General features: G+C 35.1%; 2 protein-coding genes across 2 annotated transcripts; one reads left to right on the top strand and one right to left on the bottom strand.

Moving 5' to 3' along the window:
* LOC109218185 (uncharacterized protein OsI_027940-like) lies at positions 252-9,252 on the bottom strand. The gene is made up of 5 exons (XM_019382561.1): positions 9,083-9,252; positions 2,134-2,320; positions 697-856; positions 444-484; positions 252-359 (listed from the first exon to the last, which is right to left on the bottom strand). The coding sequence occupies exons 1-5, from the start codon at positions 9,085-9,087 to the stop codon at positions 267-269; spliced, it is 486 nt and encodes a 161-aa protein (XP_019238106.1). The 5' UTR covers positions 9,088-9,252; the 3' UTR covers positions 252-266.
* Positions 12,742-15,742, top strand: LOC109240362 (universal stress protein PHOS34-like). Its single transcript, XM_019406995.1, has 4 exons — positions 12,742-13,109; positions 14,155-14,249; positions 14,381-14,502; positions 15,126-15,742. Exons 1-4 carry the CDS (start codon positions 12,932-12,934, stop codon positions 15,211-15,213), a joined length of 483 nt encoding a protein of 160 aa, XP_019262540.1. The 5' UTR covers positions 12,742-12,931; the 3' UTR covers positions 15,214-15,742.

The raw sequence follows: 16,989 nt of genomic DNA on the forward strand, positions 1-16,989 counted from the left end.
TTTTAAACCTTGATAAACTTAAAAATACATGCTTGAATATGTTTCCTATCTAATTCCTTCACCCATCCCCACATTCTAAAAGGGGAAAGCAACAAAAATTGGAAGACACGAGAATAGAGAAGGCAAAAAGAAACGGAGCAAAGAATCTATACTTTGAAAAAGAGTTGTCTGCAATTCAATGAGAAAAGCCTAAAATTTATACTACCTTCTATAAACATCCAGCAATTATCATCATAGTTAAGTACATGAAAACATACACTGGCAGTCTATACATGTTCATTACCTTCATCATCACTGTCATCGAGATCATCCCCCATTGCATCATCTCCCAGTCCCATGCCACCCATGTCCCCGAATTTCTACAAATTATCAAAGGGGAATAATTCTCAGAAGAAATAACAAATTAAATGCACAACGCAGCTTATAACCCAGCAGGTACTTACCGAGAAATCCATCGAATTCATGTCGAAATCACCAGGAGGAGCTTAAAAATATGAGGCAACAACAAAGTTAGATATCTGCTTCAGTGTATGTTGCTCAGACTCTTCAATAATGTTGCCCGTGCGTGTCTTATCCTCCAAAAATAGCGCAAATTTGGAGGACCCGACATGGGCGGCGGCATTTTTGGAGAGTTCGAGCAACATAAATAAATATGGTTGAGGAGAGATTTAGAAAAAACATGAGATAAGTTGGTACCAGTGTCATTGTCATCATCTTCGTCCACCCACTTATCCCAATCCACTTTCACATAATGCGGTGCTTTCTCATCTCCACGCAACAATTTATTCCACCATTTCTTCTCTGATTTTTCCAAAATGCAGAAGATATTTCTCACGCCAATATTTATTTTGCTCTCCTTCAATATAAAATTACAAATTACAGAGCAATGCTAAATAATACGGGAGAATAGCATAGCAATTATACTAAGAAAACGCGCAAAACTAGCAAGTAAATCCTCCCACTTCCTACATGTTACTCTCTTGATCACAGCTAAATTGTCGAAACTGTTGTTTTAGTTGGTTTTATTGTTTCTTTTCATTCGACTTCTATGAGTATAAATCAAATATCACTTTCCATGAGTTATCCTTTTAATCCAACTTCACCATCAAGATTACTCGAGAAAGTGCCTTATTGAAAAAAGAAACAATTTTTCTTGAGAGTACGAGGACACTCAGTCCTTTGATCAATAAAGAGGGACATCAGGAAAACTTTACAGGCAACATGTCTCCCAAATAAATCAGTCCATAAAATTGTTTTGACAAAGGAGCTGTTCAAACAGGCAAGAAGTAAAGGTTGCTCTTTGGTAAGAGAGCTCAACCAAGACGTTAGGACTCAAGTCACGCCAAGGGAGCTAAGTGGAAATGGGCTACTGTTGACCCCTGGGGTGAGGAAATTCAGGGGGTAGGATTCACCATATTAAAAAAAGGCACTCAATCCAGCTTTGACTATCTACAAATTACAGAACTCAAACCACGCAAATACACTTCTCTTTTTACCTCTGTTATATTGATGTGTAGGCAGGCACAGGTTTCAAGATATTTTGGATATGCGGAATACCTTTTTAACATTGCAACTAATGATCATATTTTTTAAACTCACTTTATCTCAGATTTCAATCTACCAATCTCTTTAACCAAGAAAATAATAACAGAATGAACATCATTATGCAGTTCAGCTTATAAAGCCTCCAGACTAACTTTGATTTGCTTAATAAGTAAGCTATTAACTCATTAGCCGTTGAAATTTCTTCTGCTTCTTTGAGCTAATTTTTGCAGTTAATACTTACTTCGTCTATCCATTTTGGTACTTTCATTGGTTGAGCACTGAAGAATGGGTGACACACAAGAAAGCCCAATTCCCACTATCTAATAGATTAGATGCAACTACGGAACTAATGGAACCTAAGCTATAAATCCTCTTTGTTGGAAATTTAGGTTCAAGAAGAAACTAATCTACACCAGTTTCACTAGATAAACTCACACTAAACATGATTTGCTACATTTCTGTCATAAAATTATCTAAACATGCCTCATTTCACAAAAAAAAAAAATCATGCATAAGAAAGGTGTCCGTAAAATTCAAACCACAGTAATATATAATATCCAGCAGCCATATCGAAAAAAAATCTCTTACCTCAACGTTAACTTTATCAAAAAGCTCAAGTTTCAACTCGTATGCATGGCTTTCCGGCCCAGCTGTAGCAGAGAAGGTAAAAATTCCTTCAGGGTCCAGATTTACCTTTGGACTTTTAGCATCAGGTAATTGCACAGTGAGATACACCACATCTGGTCTCTGGGCCCACTTCACTTGTGGATGGCGGCTATGAATTCATAAAGAAGAAGGGAAAAGAAGAAGCAATTTTTAGCCAATAGCTCATCCCAGAAGTGAAAAAAAATGTTAAACAAAAATGTCTGCTGTGTCAATGAATGTCCCTTCCAAGAGGTAGTGTTTAGATGCACTCAACAAGCCTATTGAGTGAACAATGATATAAATGAGCAGATACAAAAATGCAAAGGCATTTGTGCACATTATACAATTAACAAAATATTTCCTAACGAACAGAGGTTACAAGGAAAATAAAGATACAGAAAAGTGGCATCACCGAAGTCATGCGAGTATTACTACGAGGGAACCCTTATGGGATTTTTGCATTCGTCAAAGGGATTTTATGATTCTTTATATTGAGGAGATAGAAAACATAGTTATACTTCCAGAGCAGTTTAAAATTCACTCTAACAGGTCAATTCCCTGCCAACTTCAATGTACATCTTCGGAAGTTACATGGAAAGAGAAACCTGACCCAAGTGCCTTGAGTTATGTTACCCTGAATTACCTGCTAAACAAGAACCGATCACTAAAACCACATAAAAGCATCTCTACTAAAAAAATCAGAGGTAGCTGATTAGACTAGTCCCTCTGTGTATGATCACACCTTGCTGGAAGTAAGAATAGAGAATCTTCATTCAGCTAGGGCAGGAGTGCTAGAATACACCAGCCTCATTAGTGCTACTCCCTCCGTCAAAATTTATGTAGCGGTGTTTGACCGGGCATGGAGTTTAAGAAAGAAAGAAAGAGTTTTGATACTTTTAGTTTAACACAAGCCATAAACATTTGTGTGGCAAATCATCTCATTAAGGGTAAAATGAGAAGTTTAAAGTTAATTTATTTCTAAATAAGAAAGTATAACATTCTCTTTGGGACAGACTAAAAAGGAAAATATGACACATAAATTGAGACAGAAGGAGTAATAGTTAATGACTTGCAAAAACAGCAACTGCCAATAGAGGTAAATCCAGAACTCTAAGTTCAGTGGGTGCAGAATACTGGTGCGCACACTATTAATTATAAGCATGCAGATATGCATCTAGTGTCCAAGTACTAGCAGCAAATAAAGCCAAGGTGATTTCTTCCTATCTTCCTAAGCATTGGTTCACTAATGAGAACCGTGAGGCTAAAATATGACTTTCTGTTACTCACTACAGTGGGTTTTGATATAATTTTAGGATAATTGATTACAATTTTATTAATTATATGATCTACCGATATGGGGGTTCATTTTGTGTTGTGAAATTGTTTAATGGAAGCCATTAGAAGAATGAACAGAAACGGAAAGATTGCGATTGGCACAATGTGCATATTACTTGTGATTCGGAGCTAAGGACGGGATCCTCGCATTTTAATATGATTTGATATGTTTAAACCGTGCTACGAGCCACGAAAACTTACCAAACACATGCACTAGTGAGATGATGTGGCCATGTGGGTAATCCACTAAAATAGGCGAGACGCACAAATTGATGCACACACAAAAATTATTCTATATATTTAGTTTAAGCCAAGGTCGGCGGGTGCTTTTTTGCCCCTGACTACCAAAGACACTCTATTTCATTCATTTCGTCCTGCTTCTCTTAGGGAAGGGGGTGGTCAGAGGAATAGCTCATAGACAAGCACATGATTAAGTACAAATGGGATGATAAATTAGCAAACTTTCACATCTGCAGTCAAAACTCCTCTTAAGCAAAGACAACAAAAGTTAGGTTATTTCTTTCTAACAAATCCTCAGTAAGCAAAATTATCTGTAATCGAAGATTTAAATTTGAAAGGTTCAGCATTTAGGTTTTTATTACTAAACCCATTACACTTTTAAAACTATGGGCTTTGTAATGTCTTTTGAAAATTTTAGTGATTTTTCATGTATAAACTCATACTCCGCGTAGAAAATGCTTAGTTTGGTTGAACCTATTAATACATGCTTCATCAACCACTTGTTACCCGATATTGGTACTAGTGGGAGAATGCAAGTATCCATTAGAATAGTCAAGGCACGCACAAACTAACCCGGACACCAACGTGTTATCATACACAAGCATATACACACACAACAACAACAACAACAGCAACCCAGTGTAATCTCACAGGTGGGGTCTGGGTAGGGTAGTGTGTTTGCAGACATTACCTCTACCTTGTGAAGGTAGAAAATTATGCAACTGTATATTCGACCTTATACACAAACATACACACAAAATTATTCAGCTGCATATATTGTTTAAGCCAAGGTCAACCGGTGCATTTCCGCCCCTACTACCAAAAGCACGCCTTAACTTCACTCATCTCTTCTAGCTTCTCTTGGGAGAAGGCGATCAGAGGAACAACAACAATAACCATAATTACGCCTCAGTACCAAATAAGTTAGGGTTGACTATATGAATCCTCATTGATCATTTTCTCAAGCCAATATAAAGGAACAACTTATACTACAAGCAAAATGTTAAGAGTACAAACGGGACCGTAAATAATGAAATGTTCACATATGTGGTCAAAATTCCATATTTTTGTAACGGTACAAGTAACTCTGCCGGCCATAGGCTAAAGCAAATGAGGAGAAACAGTCAAAACACCTATTTTTTGTTATAACAATACAAGATAACTCTACGGACCAAGCCCTAGGCAAACAAGACGGAACTGCCCAAGCTCTTATTTTTTATTTTTTTGGTTATGACGGTACAAGGCAACTCTAGTGACCCAAGGCTTAAGCAGGTGGAAATAAACCGTCCAAACTCCTCTCTCTTTTTTGTTATAACAAAACAAGGTAACCCCAAGTTCAGAAGGAGGCAGCAGTCTAGTGAATCAGAAATATACAAGATGGAGAAGTATTTTGGAACGTCAGACATAGGAGAAAGTTAGATTGAGAAGTGGCAGAATTCCAAAGTCTGATGGAATTACTTCATAAACACATTACACCACAGGATACTCATGATGTGTGGAGATGGAGATGGAAAATAATGGCGTGTTCTCTGTTAAGTTCTATTATTGAAAGCTTTTGATGAGGGAGGAGGTTACTTCACGCATAGTTTGGTGTTGATCCCGAAGACTCCGAGAAAGGTATGTTTTTTCGCTTGGTTAGTAGCAAAACGTGCAATTTTGACGACCGAAAATCGGAGGAAGAGGAAGATTACCTATGTCAGTTGGTGTTTTATATGAAAAGAGCTTGGGGGAAGATATTTATCACCTGCTCATTCACTGGCCGGTAGCATTGAGGTTATGGTGGGAAATACTTAATTAGTTCGGTACATGTTGGGTGATGCCAGGCACGGTGAAAGAGGTGTTGTTCAGTTGAAATTATGGGACAAGAAGGAGACACAAGGCGTGGAAGCTTGCACCGCTAGCTCTTTTGTGGACCGTAAGGAGGGAAAGAAACAGGATGGTGTAGAGATGACTTTTGTTAAGTTGAGAAGTAGTCTTTTATCTCTTATCTCCGATCATGCATTTTCGATTCCCGCTATTTGCCGAATGTAGCACGTTTAGTTTGTAAAAAGAAGTTCCTCAACAATAGGACAAAGCTATACGATAAGCATTTGTTTTATGTTCATCTTTGGAAACATTTTAGTTGAGTGGCTGCCATTAATTTTCTACTGTTCCCACCATTCTCCTTATCTCGAACCTATCGCTCTTCAAGCCCTTGTTAGTTGATTATTAGGGTTATAACTTAATTAGAATTCACATTATAAGGAGATTTTAGCCACCATGCTATATTGTTATTACTGAAAGGTTTGTTATAAGCAATTAATCAAGCGAAAAAAAGGAGAAGAAGAATGATCACACAAATAAAAATAAAAAAGATTTGGTTAGGTTGGATTTGCTGTATGTCTCATCGCCCTTTATTGAATGTACTGACACCTTATCTTGGATGAATAGACGACTCCGTGTCGTTCGTAGAAAATCATCTTTTTTGTAGGTTTTTTACTGTTTGGTATACCTCTATACAGGCAATGATTTTGTGCCCATACATTAATATAATTTATTACTTTATCCCCAAAAAAATAGAAGGTAAACCCAATTGGCCAGGGCTAGGGCTTAAGTAGATGGGAATAAACCATTCAAACCCCTATGTTTTATTTGTTATACCAATACAAAGTAACTCTACTGACTAAGACTCCTAGCTTATTTGGCCAAGCTTTACCAGGGCCAAAAGTGTTTTTTTCTCCAAAAAAGTAGTACTTGTTTTTCTTAACTTGAGGTGTTTGGCCAAGCTTTTTAGGCAGAGAAAAACTGTTTCTGGCAGAAGCAGAAGCAACTTTTGAGAAGCAGAATAAAGTAGCTTCTCCCCAGAAGCATAAGTAATTCTGAATTTTCTTCCTACCATTGTATATACCAAAATAACCTTACTTAGTTTACACTATTAAGTAATATATAATGACTTTCGAGGTGAACTTTCATATTTGTTGAATGATTTTTTGATATATTTAAATCATCTTGAAAGAATAAAGTACTTTCAAATTTTATCTTTATAACAACAACAACATACTCAGTATAATCCCACTGGTGGGATCTGGGAAGGGTAGTGAGTACGCAAACCTTACCCCTACCTGAAGAGGTAGAGAGGCTGTTTCCGAAAGACCCTCGGCTCAAGAAAAGGTGGAAAAGAAGAATAGGGGAGAAGAATAGGAGGAAAGAGGGGGGACGGAGAGAAAGGCGATAAGTATTGAGGAGAAAAACTAGCATCAAATAGTAACCATCAGAGATCAACGATAACCAGTAAAAGGGAAGAAAAAGTAACATCAAACAGTAGCAATCAGAGAGCAACAATCTCAGTAGCAATATACAAAAACAAAGGACATGGTTGCAAAATACCAGATACAATAACAAACTAGACGGAAGTAACTTACAACCCACAGCAAGAATATTACTAGTACTACTGGTGAACCTATGAAAAACTCGCAACTACCTGTCAACCCACCACCTTAATCCTCGACCTCCATACCTTCCTATCGCTAGTCATGTCCTCGGTTAGGTGAAGCACCGACAAGTCCTGCCTAATCACCTCTCCCCAATACTTCTTAGGCCTACCCCTGCCCTTCCTCAAGCCCGCCATGGTCAACCTCTCACACCTCCTGACCGGGGCATATATATCTCTCCTCTTCACATGCCCAAACCACCGCAGCCTCAATTCCCGTAACTTGGATTCCACAGATGTCACTCCCACCTTGTCCCTGATAACTTCATTCCTGATCTTGTCTTTCCTGGTATGACCACACATCCATCTCAACATCCTCATTTCTGCTACGCTCATCTTCTGGACATGGGGCTTCTTGACGGGCCAATACTCAGCTCCATATAGCATAGCTGGTCTAACCACCACCCTGTAGAACTTGCCCTTAAGTCTAGGCGGTACATTCTTATCACATAAAACCCCTGAAGCTAGCCTCCATCTCATCCAACCCGCTCCAATCCGGTGAGTAACATCCTCGTCAGTTTCCCCGTTGCCTTGGATTATAGACCCAAGATACTTGAAACTATCTCTTGTGGGAATGACTTGAGTATCAATCTTTACTTCTACTTCTTCATGCCTCTCCTCACTGAACTTGCACTCCAAGTATTCAATTTTCGACCTACTCAACTTGAAACCTTTGGATTCCAGCGTCTGTCTCCAAACTTCCAACCTAGCGTTAACACCTCCTCGCGTCTCGTCAATCAATACTATGTCATCAGCAAATAGCATGCACCATAGCACCCTCCCTTGTATGTGACGAGTCAGGACATCCAACGCTAGGGCAAACAAAAACGGGCTAAGGGTTGATCCCTAATGTAACCCCATCTCCACTGGGAAATGTTCCGAGTCACCTCCCGCAGTCCTCACCCGAGTCTTAGCGCCTTCGTACATGTCCTTAATCACCCTAATATACGCTACGGGGACTCCACTAACCTCCAAACACCTCCATAGCACCTCCCTCGGGACTTTGTCATAAGCCTTCTCAAGGTCAATGAACACCATGTGCAAGTCCTTTTTCCTCTCCCTATATTGCTCCACCAATCGTCTCACCAGGTGAATGGCTTCTGTGGTTGACCGTCCCAGCATAAACCCGAACTGGTTCTCAAATAAAAAGCTTAATTTTGCACTTCATACTAAATATTGGTAAGCATTTATCTAATTATATAATATTAACTATTAAGTAAATCTCTTTATGTCCTTAATCATAATTTGATACTTGAAAATACTTTTTGAAAAGCTTGGCCAAACACAAATTATTGCTCAAAAGTGCTTTTCAAATTGACTAGCCAAACACAAACCGTTTTTCTCCAAAAGTACTTTTTTTTGAAAAGACCTTTTGGAAAAAACACTTCTCTAAGCTAACTTTTTCCGCTTGGCCAAACAAGATATAAGGCAGATGGAAATAAATTTGCCAAACTCCTAATTTAATTTTTTATTATGAACGGACAATGCAACTCTACTGACCAAGACTTATGCATAAAGCATATGTCAAAAAACAGTCCAAACTCCTAATATTTCATCTGTAACAGATCATTTTTGAGTATTATTCAAAATAAAAATTTACAGTGAAACAAAATTCTCATCAAGAAACAAAAACACCTAAATGGATAAACACATTAATAAATTAACAACCAGACCTCCGAAGAATATATCAATCAACTACAACTTAAATCTCAAACTAGTTAGAATCAACCATATGAAACTCTAGCCCCGACATCAACGTTATTGAAAAGGAAAAAATACGAACACTCTGTATTAAATCAAATACGCATTTTGAAATCGAATAATAAAATGCAGTAAAGTATGTATTACCTCATCGTTGTAGTTTAAGCGCTGAAGAAGGAGAAGTGAAAAACCTAGAAAGGCAGAAACTGTAGAGGCACAGCTGCTAGTAATACACTAGTAATTTGCAAAAGTGATGAGAACCTACCAACTGTACCAAAGTCTTCTAGATTTTTCTTAAACCTCTGAGGTTTTGCTTGCGTGTGAGACTCGAATAACTGTATGATGGGCTTCGAGGTTCGGCCCAGTAGTCTTTAGGCCCTTAGCAGACTGATGGATCAGTTTTCGTCAAAATAGCACCGTCTATCCAGTTTTTGGACTGGTAATTGAAAAATAGTCACTATTTTGCTGCAACACAGAAAGTTTCAGCATAATATACTGGAGATTTAGATTGAAGGACATGTGTATGAACTTCCAGCATATTATGTTGGAACTCCAGCACACAGAAAGTTCCAGCATAATATACTGGAGATTGGAGCACCTCTGTATGAACTTCCAGCATATTATGATGTACCAGTATATTATGTTGGAAGTCCAGTATATTATACTAGAAGCCCAATATATTACATTGGAACTCCATTATATTATGCTAGAATATTTTTCGAATTTTGAATATTATTTTCGCTCAAATTTATCTTTACATGAAAAGTGGCTAAATTTCGATTACTTTTGAAACTTATCAATTAACACTTGTAAATCGGGCTATTTTTAAATTTCACCCAACTGATGGATCAGTTTTCGCCAAAATAGCACAGGCTAGCCAGTTTTCGGACTGGTAACTGAAAAATAGTCATTATTTTGTTGCAACACGAAAAATTCCAGCATAATATACTGGAGATCGGAGGACCTGTGTATGAACTTTTAGCATATTATGTTGGAACTACAACACAAGGAAAGTTTCGGCATAATATACTGGAGATTGAGATTGAAGGACATGTGTATGAACTTCCAGCATATTATGTTGGAACTCCAGCACACAGTAAAGTTCCAGCATAATATACTGGAGATTGGAGCACATGTATATGAACTTCCAGCATATTATGATGTACCAGTATATTATGCTGGAAGTCCAGTATATTATACTAGAAGCCCAGTATATTACATTGGAACTCCATTATATTATGCTAGAATATTTTTCGAATTTTGAATATTATTTTCGCTCAGATTTATCTTTACATGAAAAGTGGCTAAATTTCGATTACTTTTGAAACTTTTCAATTATTACTTGTAAATCTGGCTATTTTTAAATTTCACCCAACTGGTGGATCAGTTTTCGCCAAAATAGCACAGGCTAGCCAGTTTTCGAACTGGTAACTGAACAATAGCCATTATTCTGTTGCAACACGGAAAATTCCAGCATAATATTCTGGAGATCGGAGGACCTGTGTATGAGCTTTTAGCATATTATGTTGGAACTACAGCACACGGAAAGTTCCAGCATAATATACTGGAGATTGGAGCACCTATGTATGAACTTCCAGCATATTATGCTGGACCGGTATATTACACTGGAAGTCCAGTATATTATACTGGAATATTTTCGTGATTTTGAACAGTATTTTCCTTCAGATTTATCTTTACATGAAAGTGGCTAAATTTCGATTACATTTAAAACTATGGCTATTTTTTAATAATCACTTATAAATCTGGCTATTTTTGAATTTCTCCATGGTGTTAATGGTATAAATGACGTCAGGTAGCCACTTTAAGCACCTCGATTTAAAATATATCCAATCCCTAAAAATTATTTAAACTTCGCCAATTTTGACATACTTCAGATCATTGATGCTGTTGTTTTTCCTCCTTCTTCGGGTCTTCGATTTAAACCTCAAACCATCAGATCTGAATTTAAGCTCTGCCACAGTCAGAGGTGGAGTAACCATTTGAAGTTTATGGGTTCTAAATTCTAGTCCGTTTAAGTTAATGGTTCTAAATTAATGAATTATACATATTCAATATATTTTTACGATAAATATAAAATTTAAATTAAAGCTATTGGGTCAGACCGAACCTGTAGCATGTGTTCTAGCTCTTCCCCCGGCCAAAGCTTACTCTTGTACTGATTAGAATTATGCTTACTTAAGACCGTACGTCTTCTTGATTTTGAGACGGCTAAAGTTTAAAAACTTTGTAAAAAAATTGACTATTCTTTAAATAGGGGTCTTAAAACGGCTAGTAGTGCACTTTTCCCATGTTCAATGTGCCAATTAAGTTAATGTGTCTCATAATTTTAGGAGTCATTTGGTTCGTCGCATACGAAAAAGGATATGGTTATAAATTTTTGTAGGATATAAATTTCTTAAAATTGTGTAATTCTTAATTTACTACCCCACAACATTGTCCATGACTATTTGTGCAAAGATCCCTTTTGTTATACGTTCCATTATTTGGCACTTAGTAATACGTGCCAAGTAGTAATTTTTAATTTACTACTCCACAATATTATCCATGCCTATTTGTGTAAAGATCCTTTTGTTATACGTTCCACTATTTGGCACTTTGTTTTTTTATAAACATGGACACGTTTTCATGAATTTTTATATATGTAACAAAGGCGTTTTAACATAGGATTTAACTTATATACTCTTGTGCTTTTTTATCAATTAAACATATTACTTATGTTTTTTATTTTTTAGATTATTAAATATATTTATTACAGACAGTTACATATTACAATAGTGTAATAAAACTATATGCTGAATTTATGATTTCGCAATGAAGGGATTTTTACACAAATTGCAGGTCAGATTTACTGTGTAATTTTCCTAGCCTATATATATATATATATATATATATATATATATATATATATATATATATTATAAACATTGGATTGGACATATATTATATATCGGTCGGTTATTTTTAATTAAAATGGTTGGGTGGTCAGCTATTTAAAGTACGTCATGGAGTATGTAGGTTGCTGATATGTGAAAATAGCACGGCCTAGCCAGTTTTTGGACTGGTAATTAAAAAGCGTTTGCAAAGTTATTGAAAAATAGCCACTATTTTGTTGCAACACGAAAAGTTCCAGCATAATATACTTGAGAATGGAGCACTTGTGTATTAACTTCCAGCATATTATGCTGCAACTCCAATATATTATGTTGGAAGTCCAGTATATTATGCTAGAAGTCCAGTATATTATGTTGAAAGTTCACGTGTAAAAGTTCGAACTCCAGTATATTATGCTGGAATAGTTTCCGGATTTTGAACAGTGTTTTCGTTCAAATTTATTTTTACATAAAAAGTAGCTAAATTTTAATTTGAAACTGTGGCTATTTTATAATTACCACTTATAAATCTGATATTTTTGAATTTCGCGATCAAAGTGACAGTACTTTCTGTCCTTTTCTGGTATCTTATTCCAGCGAATTCTATTCTCTGTAATCTTTATAACTATCAAAGTAACCAAACATTGAATTGGATTCTATTACGATAAGAATAAAACATGACCACCAACCTTTATTTCGCCCATGTTTGGTCATATATTTTTCCAAATTTAATTTGAAATTTATTTTCAAATTTCATATTTGGCCATAAATTTGACCCACATTTTGGCCAAAACTCAAATCACATATTTGAAATCTCACCAAATTTTTAAAACTTGGGAATTATATACATGTTTTCCCAAAATAAAGTTGAAAAATATGTTTTGAAATCGTATGTCCAAACACATTTTCATCTTCAAACCAAACTTCACCCAAATCAGATTTTTCAAAATAATTTTGGGATCTATGGCCAAACGCTAGCTTCATGTTCAAATAGCCTTGTGCTTTACCTATTCATTAAGTATCTTTGAGTTTATTCAAAAGGGAAGAAAAGAGTTTTTTTTTTTTAAATTTACAGATTTTTTTTTTTAGTTTATTGAATTCAAGAATGACAACAACAGAGGAGAAATCAGTGATGGTTGTGGGAATAGAAGACAATCAACACAGTTTTTATGCATTGGAATGGATTTTGGATCATTTTTTTGGAACTTCACCTTCTCTTTTCAAACTTGTCATTGTTCATGCCAAGCCTTCTCCTGCTTCTGTAATTGGCCTCACTGGTCTAGGTATGTATCGTTATATTTTTACCGTTATATTTTATATGATAATGTTTGACTAGATACAAAATTTGAAAAAGAAAGAGCGATCCTCGACACACGTATCAAAAGTATTCTTAGAACTCGTGTTATACGAGTACGTTGTTAAGAGCGAAGTTAAATATTTTAATTGAAGAGATTTTAGGCGATGTAAAACGATGTCATATTTTTTCAGTGTCATGTAAAATGAAATAAATTGAGGATTTTTTTAATATATGATGAAGTTTGAGTGGATCATTTTAGGCATTAATTTGACTGCTTAATTTTGTGGTTGAATCATAACTAATTAAATAAATGTATGTTCTCTCTAACAATTTAACCTTTAAAATGTTAGTTTTTATGAAAAGTTTCACATGTTTGATCCATTGGCCCACGCTTGAGGGACATGTTGAGACATATTCAGTGGCGGAGCTACATTGAACCAAGGGGTGACAAGCGACACTCCTTCCCCGAAAAATTATACTGTATTGCTAGATAAATTGACATCCCTTCGTCGAAAAATTATACTATATTGCTAGATAAATTTTTTTATTTTATGTATATTTACTATACGTTAATTCTCCTTGATTTTTCAATGTATCTAATTATTTATATTTTGACACCCCTTGATAAAACTTCTAGCTCCGCCATTGGACATATTTGATCAAAATGTGTTTTCTCTAACAAGCTTTAGATGAGATTGTCATATAATTCAATTTTTAGTAATAATAGAAGAAAATATTATAATTATTGTTGAAAAGATAGTTGGATTTGATTAAATAAAATAATTGGTATTGAAGTTCTGAAAGTAGTGCTATAAGATAATGTTACTAGTGAAATAGTGTGAAACAGGAAAAGTTGCATAAATATTGAAAAAACTTAGAGAATATACTTATTATTTGGAGTATCTATTGGTCCGACCATATTATCAACTCGAAATCGTAAAGATTAAATTCTGAATCCGTCTATGATGATGAGTATTAACTAGAAATTGGTCGTCTCCCGATGTCTTGATTTCCTTTTTGATGAATTACAGGCAGTGTGGAAATTTTGCCATCAATAGAAACGGATTTGAAGAAGATTGCTGCAAGGGTTGTGGAGAAAGCTAAGGAGATATGTACTGCAAAATCCGTAATTGGACTCTTCCTTCCTTTTATTTAAAGAGTTTAAGTTCTATACATTGTCATTTATTCGTCGAAAAATATATTTTTACACGTCACTTATAATCCACTAATAATGGTTGTATTATTATTTTTTTGTAGGTGAATGATGTTATAGTTGATGTCGAGGAAGGTGATGCCAGGAATGTCCTATGTGAAGCTGTAGAGAAGCATCATGCCTCACTTTTAGTTGTTGGTAGTCATGGTTATGGAGTTTTAAGGAGGTAAATATTCTTCAGGATCTCTACACAAATAGCTGCTCGGATTAATTATTTACTTTTTTTTTGTTGGTATACATAAATTATATACTAATTATAGACAGTTATATTCACCGGCTATTTTCAGTATAGCAGTTGGGTGGGCAGCTATTTACGTTAATTCTTCCTATTTTCTTTTCTCTAATAAAATGAAACGAAGAACGATTTTCTCTGTTTCCTTAGGATGGATAACAATTGAACAAGGACTTAAGTTAATATACAATGATAGCATAAAAATATTTTTTATCAACCAATGTTTATGTCAGGCAAAGCACGAAAAGTGATTGATCAAATTCATGGATGTTACTACGACAAAACGATTAGAGCTCATGCCTTTAATTTTCGAGCATGTCATCCCATTTTGAAATTGATCTATATTGGCAGCAGCAAATGCTAGTCACAATATAGGTTCCGGCGAAGCCAATTTAATCATGAGTAAAGGTCATGTAGATTTACATATATTTACCTTATAAGTGATCTGACTGTGTATATACCTTTTACACAATCAATACATAAAACTTAAACTCATTAAACAATTGTCTCTGCTCAATTTTTCTTGATATTAACTCCTTGTGCAATTGATTCTACAGGACTGTTTTGGGTAGTGTAAGTGACTATTGTGCTCATCATGCCCACTGCAGTGTTATGATTGTGAAGAAGCCAAAGCATAAATCCTAAGGTATTTCTACTTGGTATGTGTCTATTTGAGTGAACAAGTTTTAGATGTTACAAACATGTCATCATTTTCTCCAATTTGTGGAGGAGAACTCAATTGACTGTGTGTATTTATCCAATTACTTGACTCTCAATTTCCCTATTTAGCTATTTTAAGATTGTAGTTGTTCCCTCTTTGTACCGGGTAGTCTGATAGAGTTTTGTTTAGGTATGTTAGCGGTCTATGTTATGTTCACATTGTTGTTTTGCATAGTTTTATGTTATTGTCTTTTCACTTATTCGTTGTTGTTATTTTCTTTCTGGCATCTTTTGTTGTTACATGCCTTTTCTTTTGTTTCTTTTCTGATATTATTGTCTCTCTTGTTGAGCCGAGAGTCTCCGGGAAACAGCCTTTCTACCCTTTTCGGGGTAGGAGTAAGGTCTGCGTACACTCTACTCTCCCCAGACCCCACTAGTGAAATTTATTGGGTATGTTGTTGTTGTTGTTGTTGTAAGATTGTAGTTGTTATGTAACATACCGGTGGCAAAAATTCATACTATGTGTAATAATTCACAATGTTATGTATGAAATAAGAGACAATATGTGAAGCCAACTTTAATAGTGTGTGTCATGCAGGGGCGGCTCAATAAGTTTTGTGGCCTAAAGCCAAGCTTTAACGGGAGGCCTTAAATTTATAAAAAAAAAAATTAACATTTATTTTATTTGAAGTCTATTTTTTAATATTTTGATATGTAAAATCATACATAATTTTTTAAAATCTACCCGTTTTCTATTTCGAAAAATTAAAGAGAGAAAACATTAATATTCATGTCAAACCTATTTCACACTTTGTTCACATGTATAGAATTTAGGGAAAGATCTACATTGCCAAGTTTTTTACTGAAACAATAAATCAATCATAAATTAAAATATTATTGTTTTTATTTATAAAGAACCTTTCTACATAAAATAATTAATACAAATTTAACTAAGTACTCATTGTGGGTAAAATTTGGGGCCCATAAAAGAGTGAGGTCTAAAGCAAATGCTTTAGTTGCTTCACCCATGAGCCGGCCCTAGTGTCATGTAACATTTAAACTCATCTAAATCTGATATTTTATAAATTAAAATAAAACAAAAATAAAAATACTAAATATTCTATATATTTTCTATCAGTATATAAATTTCCAATATGATTAAAAGAATCTTTAAGAACATTGGATTAAATTGTTAGATATGAGACAACTAAAATTAAGAAAAAAATGATTTTCTGCTAAATTTAAATAAAATACAAGATTGCATATAAATTGAATTGAAGATTACATAAAGAAAATGCATTACACTTGTATACTCAAAAATAAATCTTATATTCAACATTATTTACACCATAAAGCCATTCTAGTACTATTTCACTCGGAAAGATTTGACACCTTTATCACGAAATGCATTTACAAAACCAATACTGATATATGAATGAATTGAGAAAATATGAATGAAGGAGATCTAAAAAGGTGGTGACATACAGACAATATTTTACAAGAATAATTCAAGATCTCTCGCAATTCAGTACATTTAATGCGCAAATAATCGTAAGCAAACTAAAGTGTTGCAACGTGTTAATAATTATTTTGCAACATGTGGCCAACATTTTCGATCACCTTTAGCTTGACAGAAGCAGAATATCCTTAGCAGATACCAACTATATGAACCGTCGATGTGACAAAGATATAACCAAGGTACGCAAACAATTAGACATACAGTGGATCTTTTTTATTATGCAAACTGCATAGGATCCGAGT

Source organism: Nicotiana attenuata, chromosome 1 (genome assembly GCF_001879085.1).
Source record: "Nicotiana attenuata strain UT chromosome 1, NIATTr2, whole genome shotgun sequence".
Taxonomy (NCBI): domain Eukaryota; kingdom Viridiplantae; phylum Streptophyta; class Magnoliopsida; order Solanales; family Solanaceae; genus Nicotiana; species Nicotiana attenuata.

Bases quoted from the DNA above. Each gene is read 5' to 3' on its own strand.
- LOC109218185 (XM_019382561.1), bottom strand. The intron at 485-696 runs GTACCAACTTAT...CATATTTTTAAG, and splicing joins AGATGATGACAATGACACTG to CTCCTCCTGGTGATTTCGAC. The intron at 360-443 runs GTAAGTACCTGC...GATAATTTGTAG, and splicing joins TGAATTCGATGGATTTCTCG to AAATTCGGGGACATGGGTGG.
- LOC109240362 (XM_019406995.1), top strand. From the start codon at position 12,932: ATGACAACAACAGAGGAGAAATCAGTGATGGTTGTGGGAATAGAAGAC. The intron at 13,110-14,154 runs GTATGTATCGTT...GATGAATTACAG, and splicing joins AATTGGCCTCACTGGTCTAG to GCAGTGTGGAAATTTTGCCA. The intron at 14,250-14,380 runs GTAATTGGACTC...ATTTTTTTGTAG, and splicing joins AGATATGTACTGCAAAATCC to GTGAATGATGTTATAGTTGA.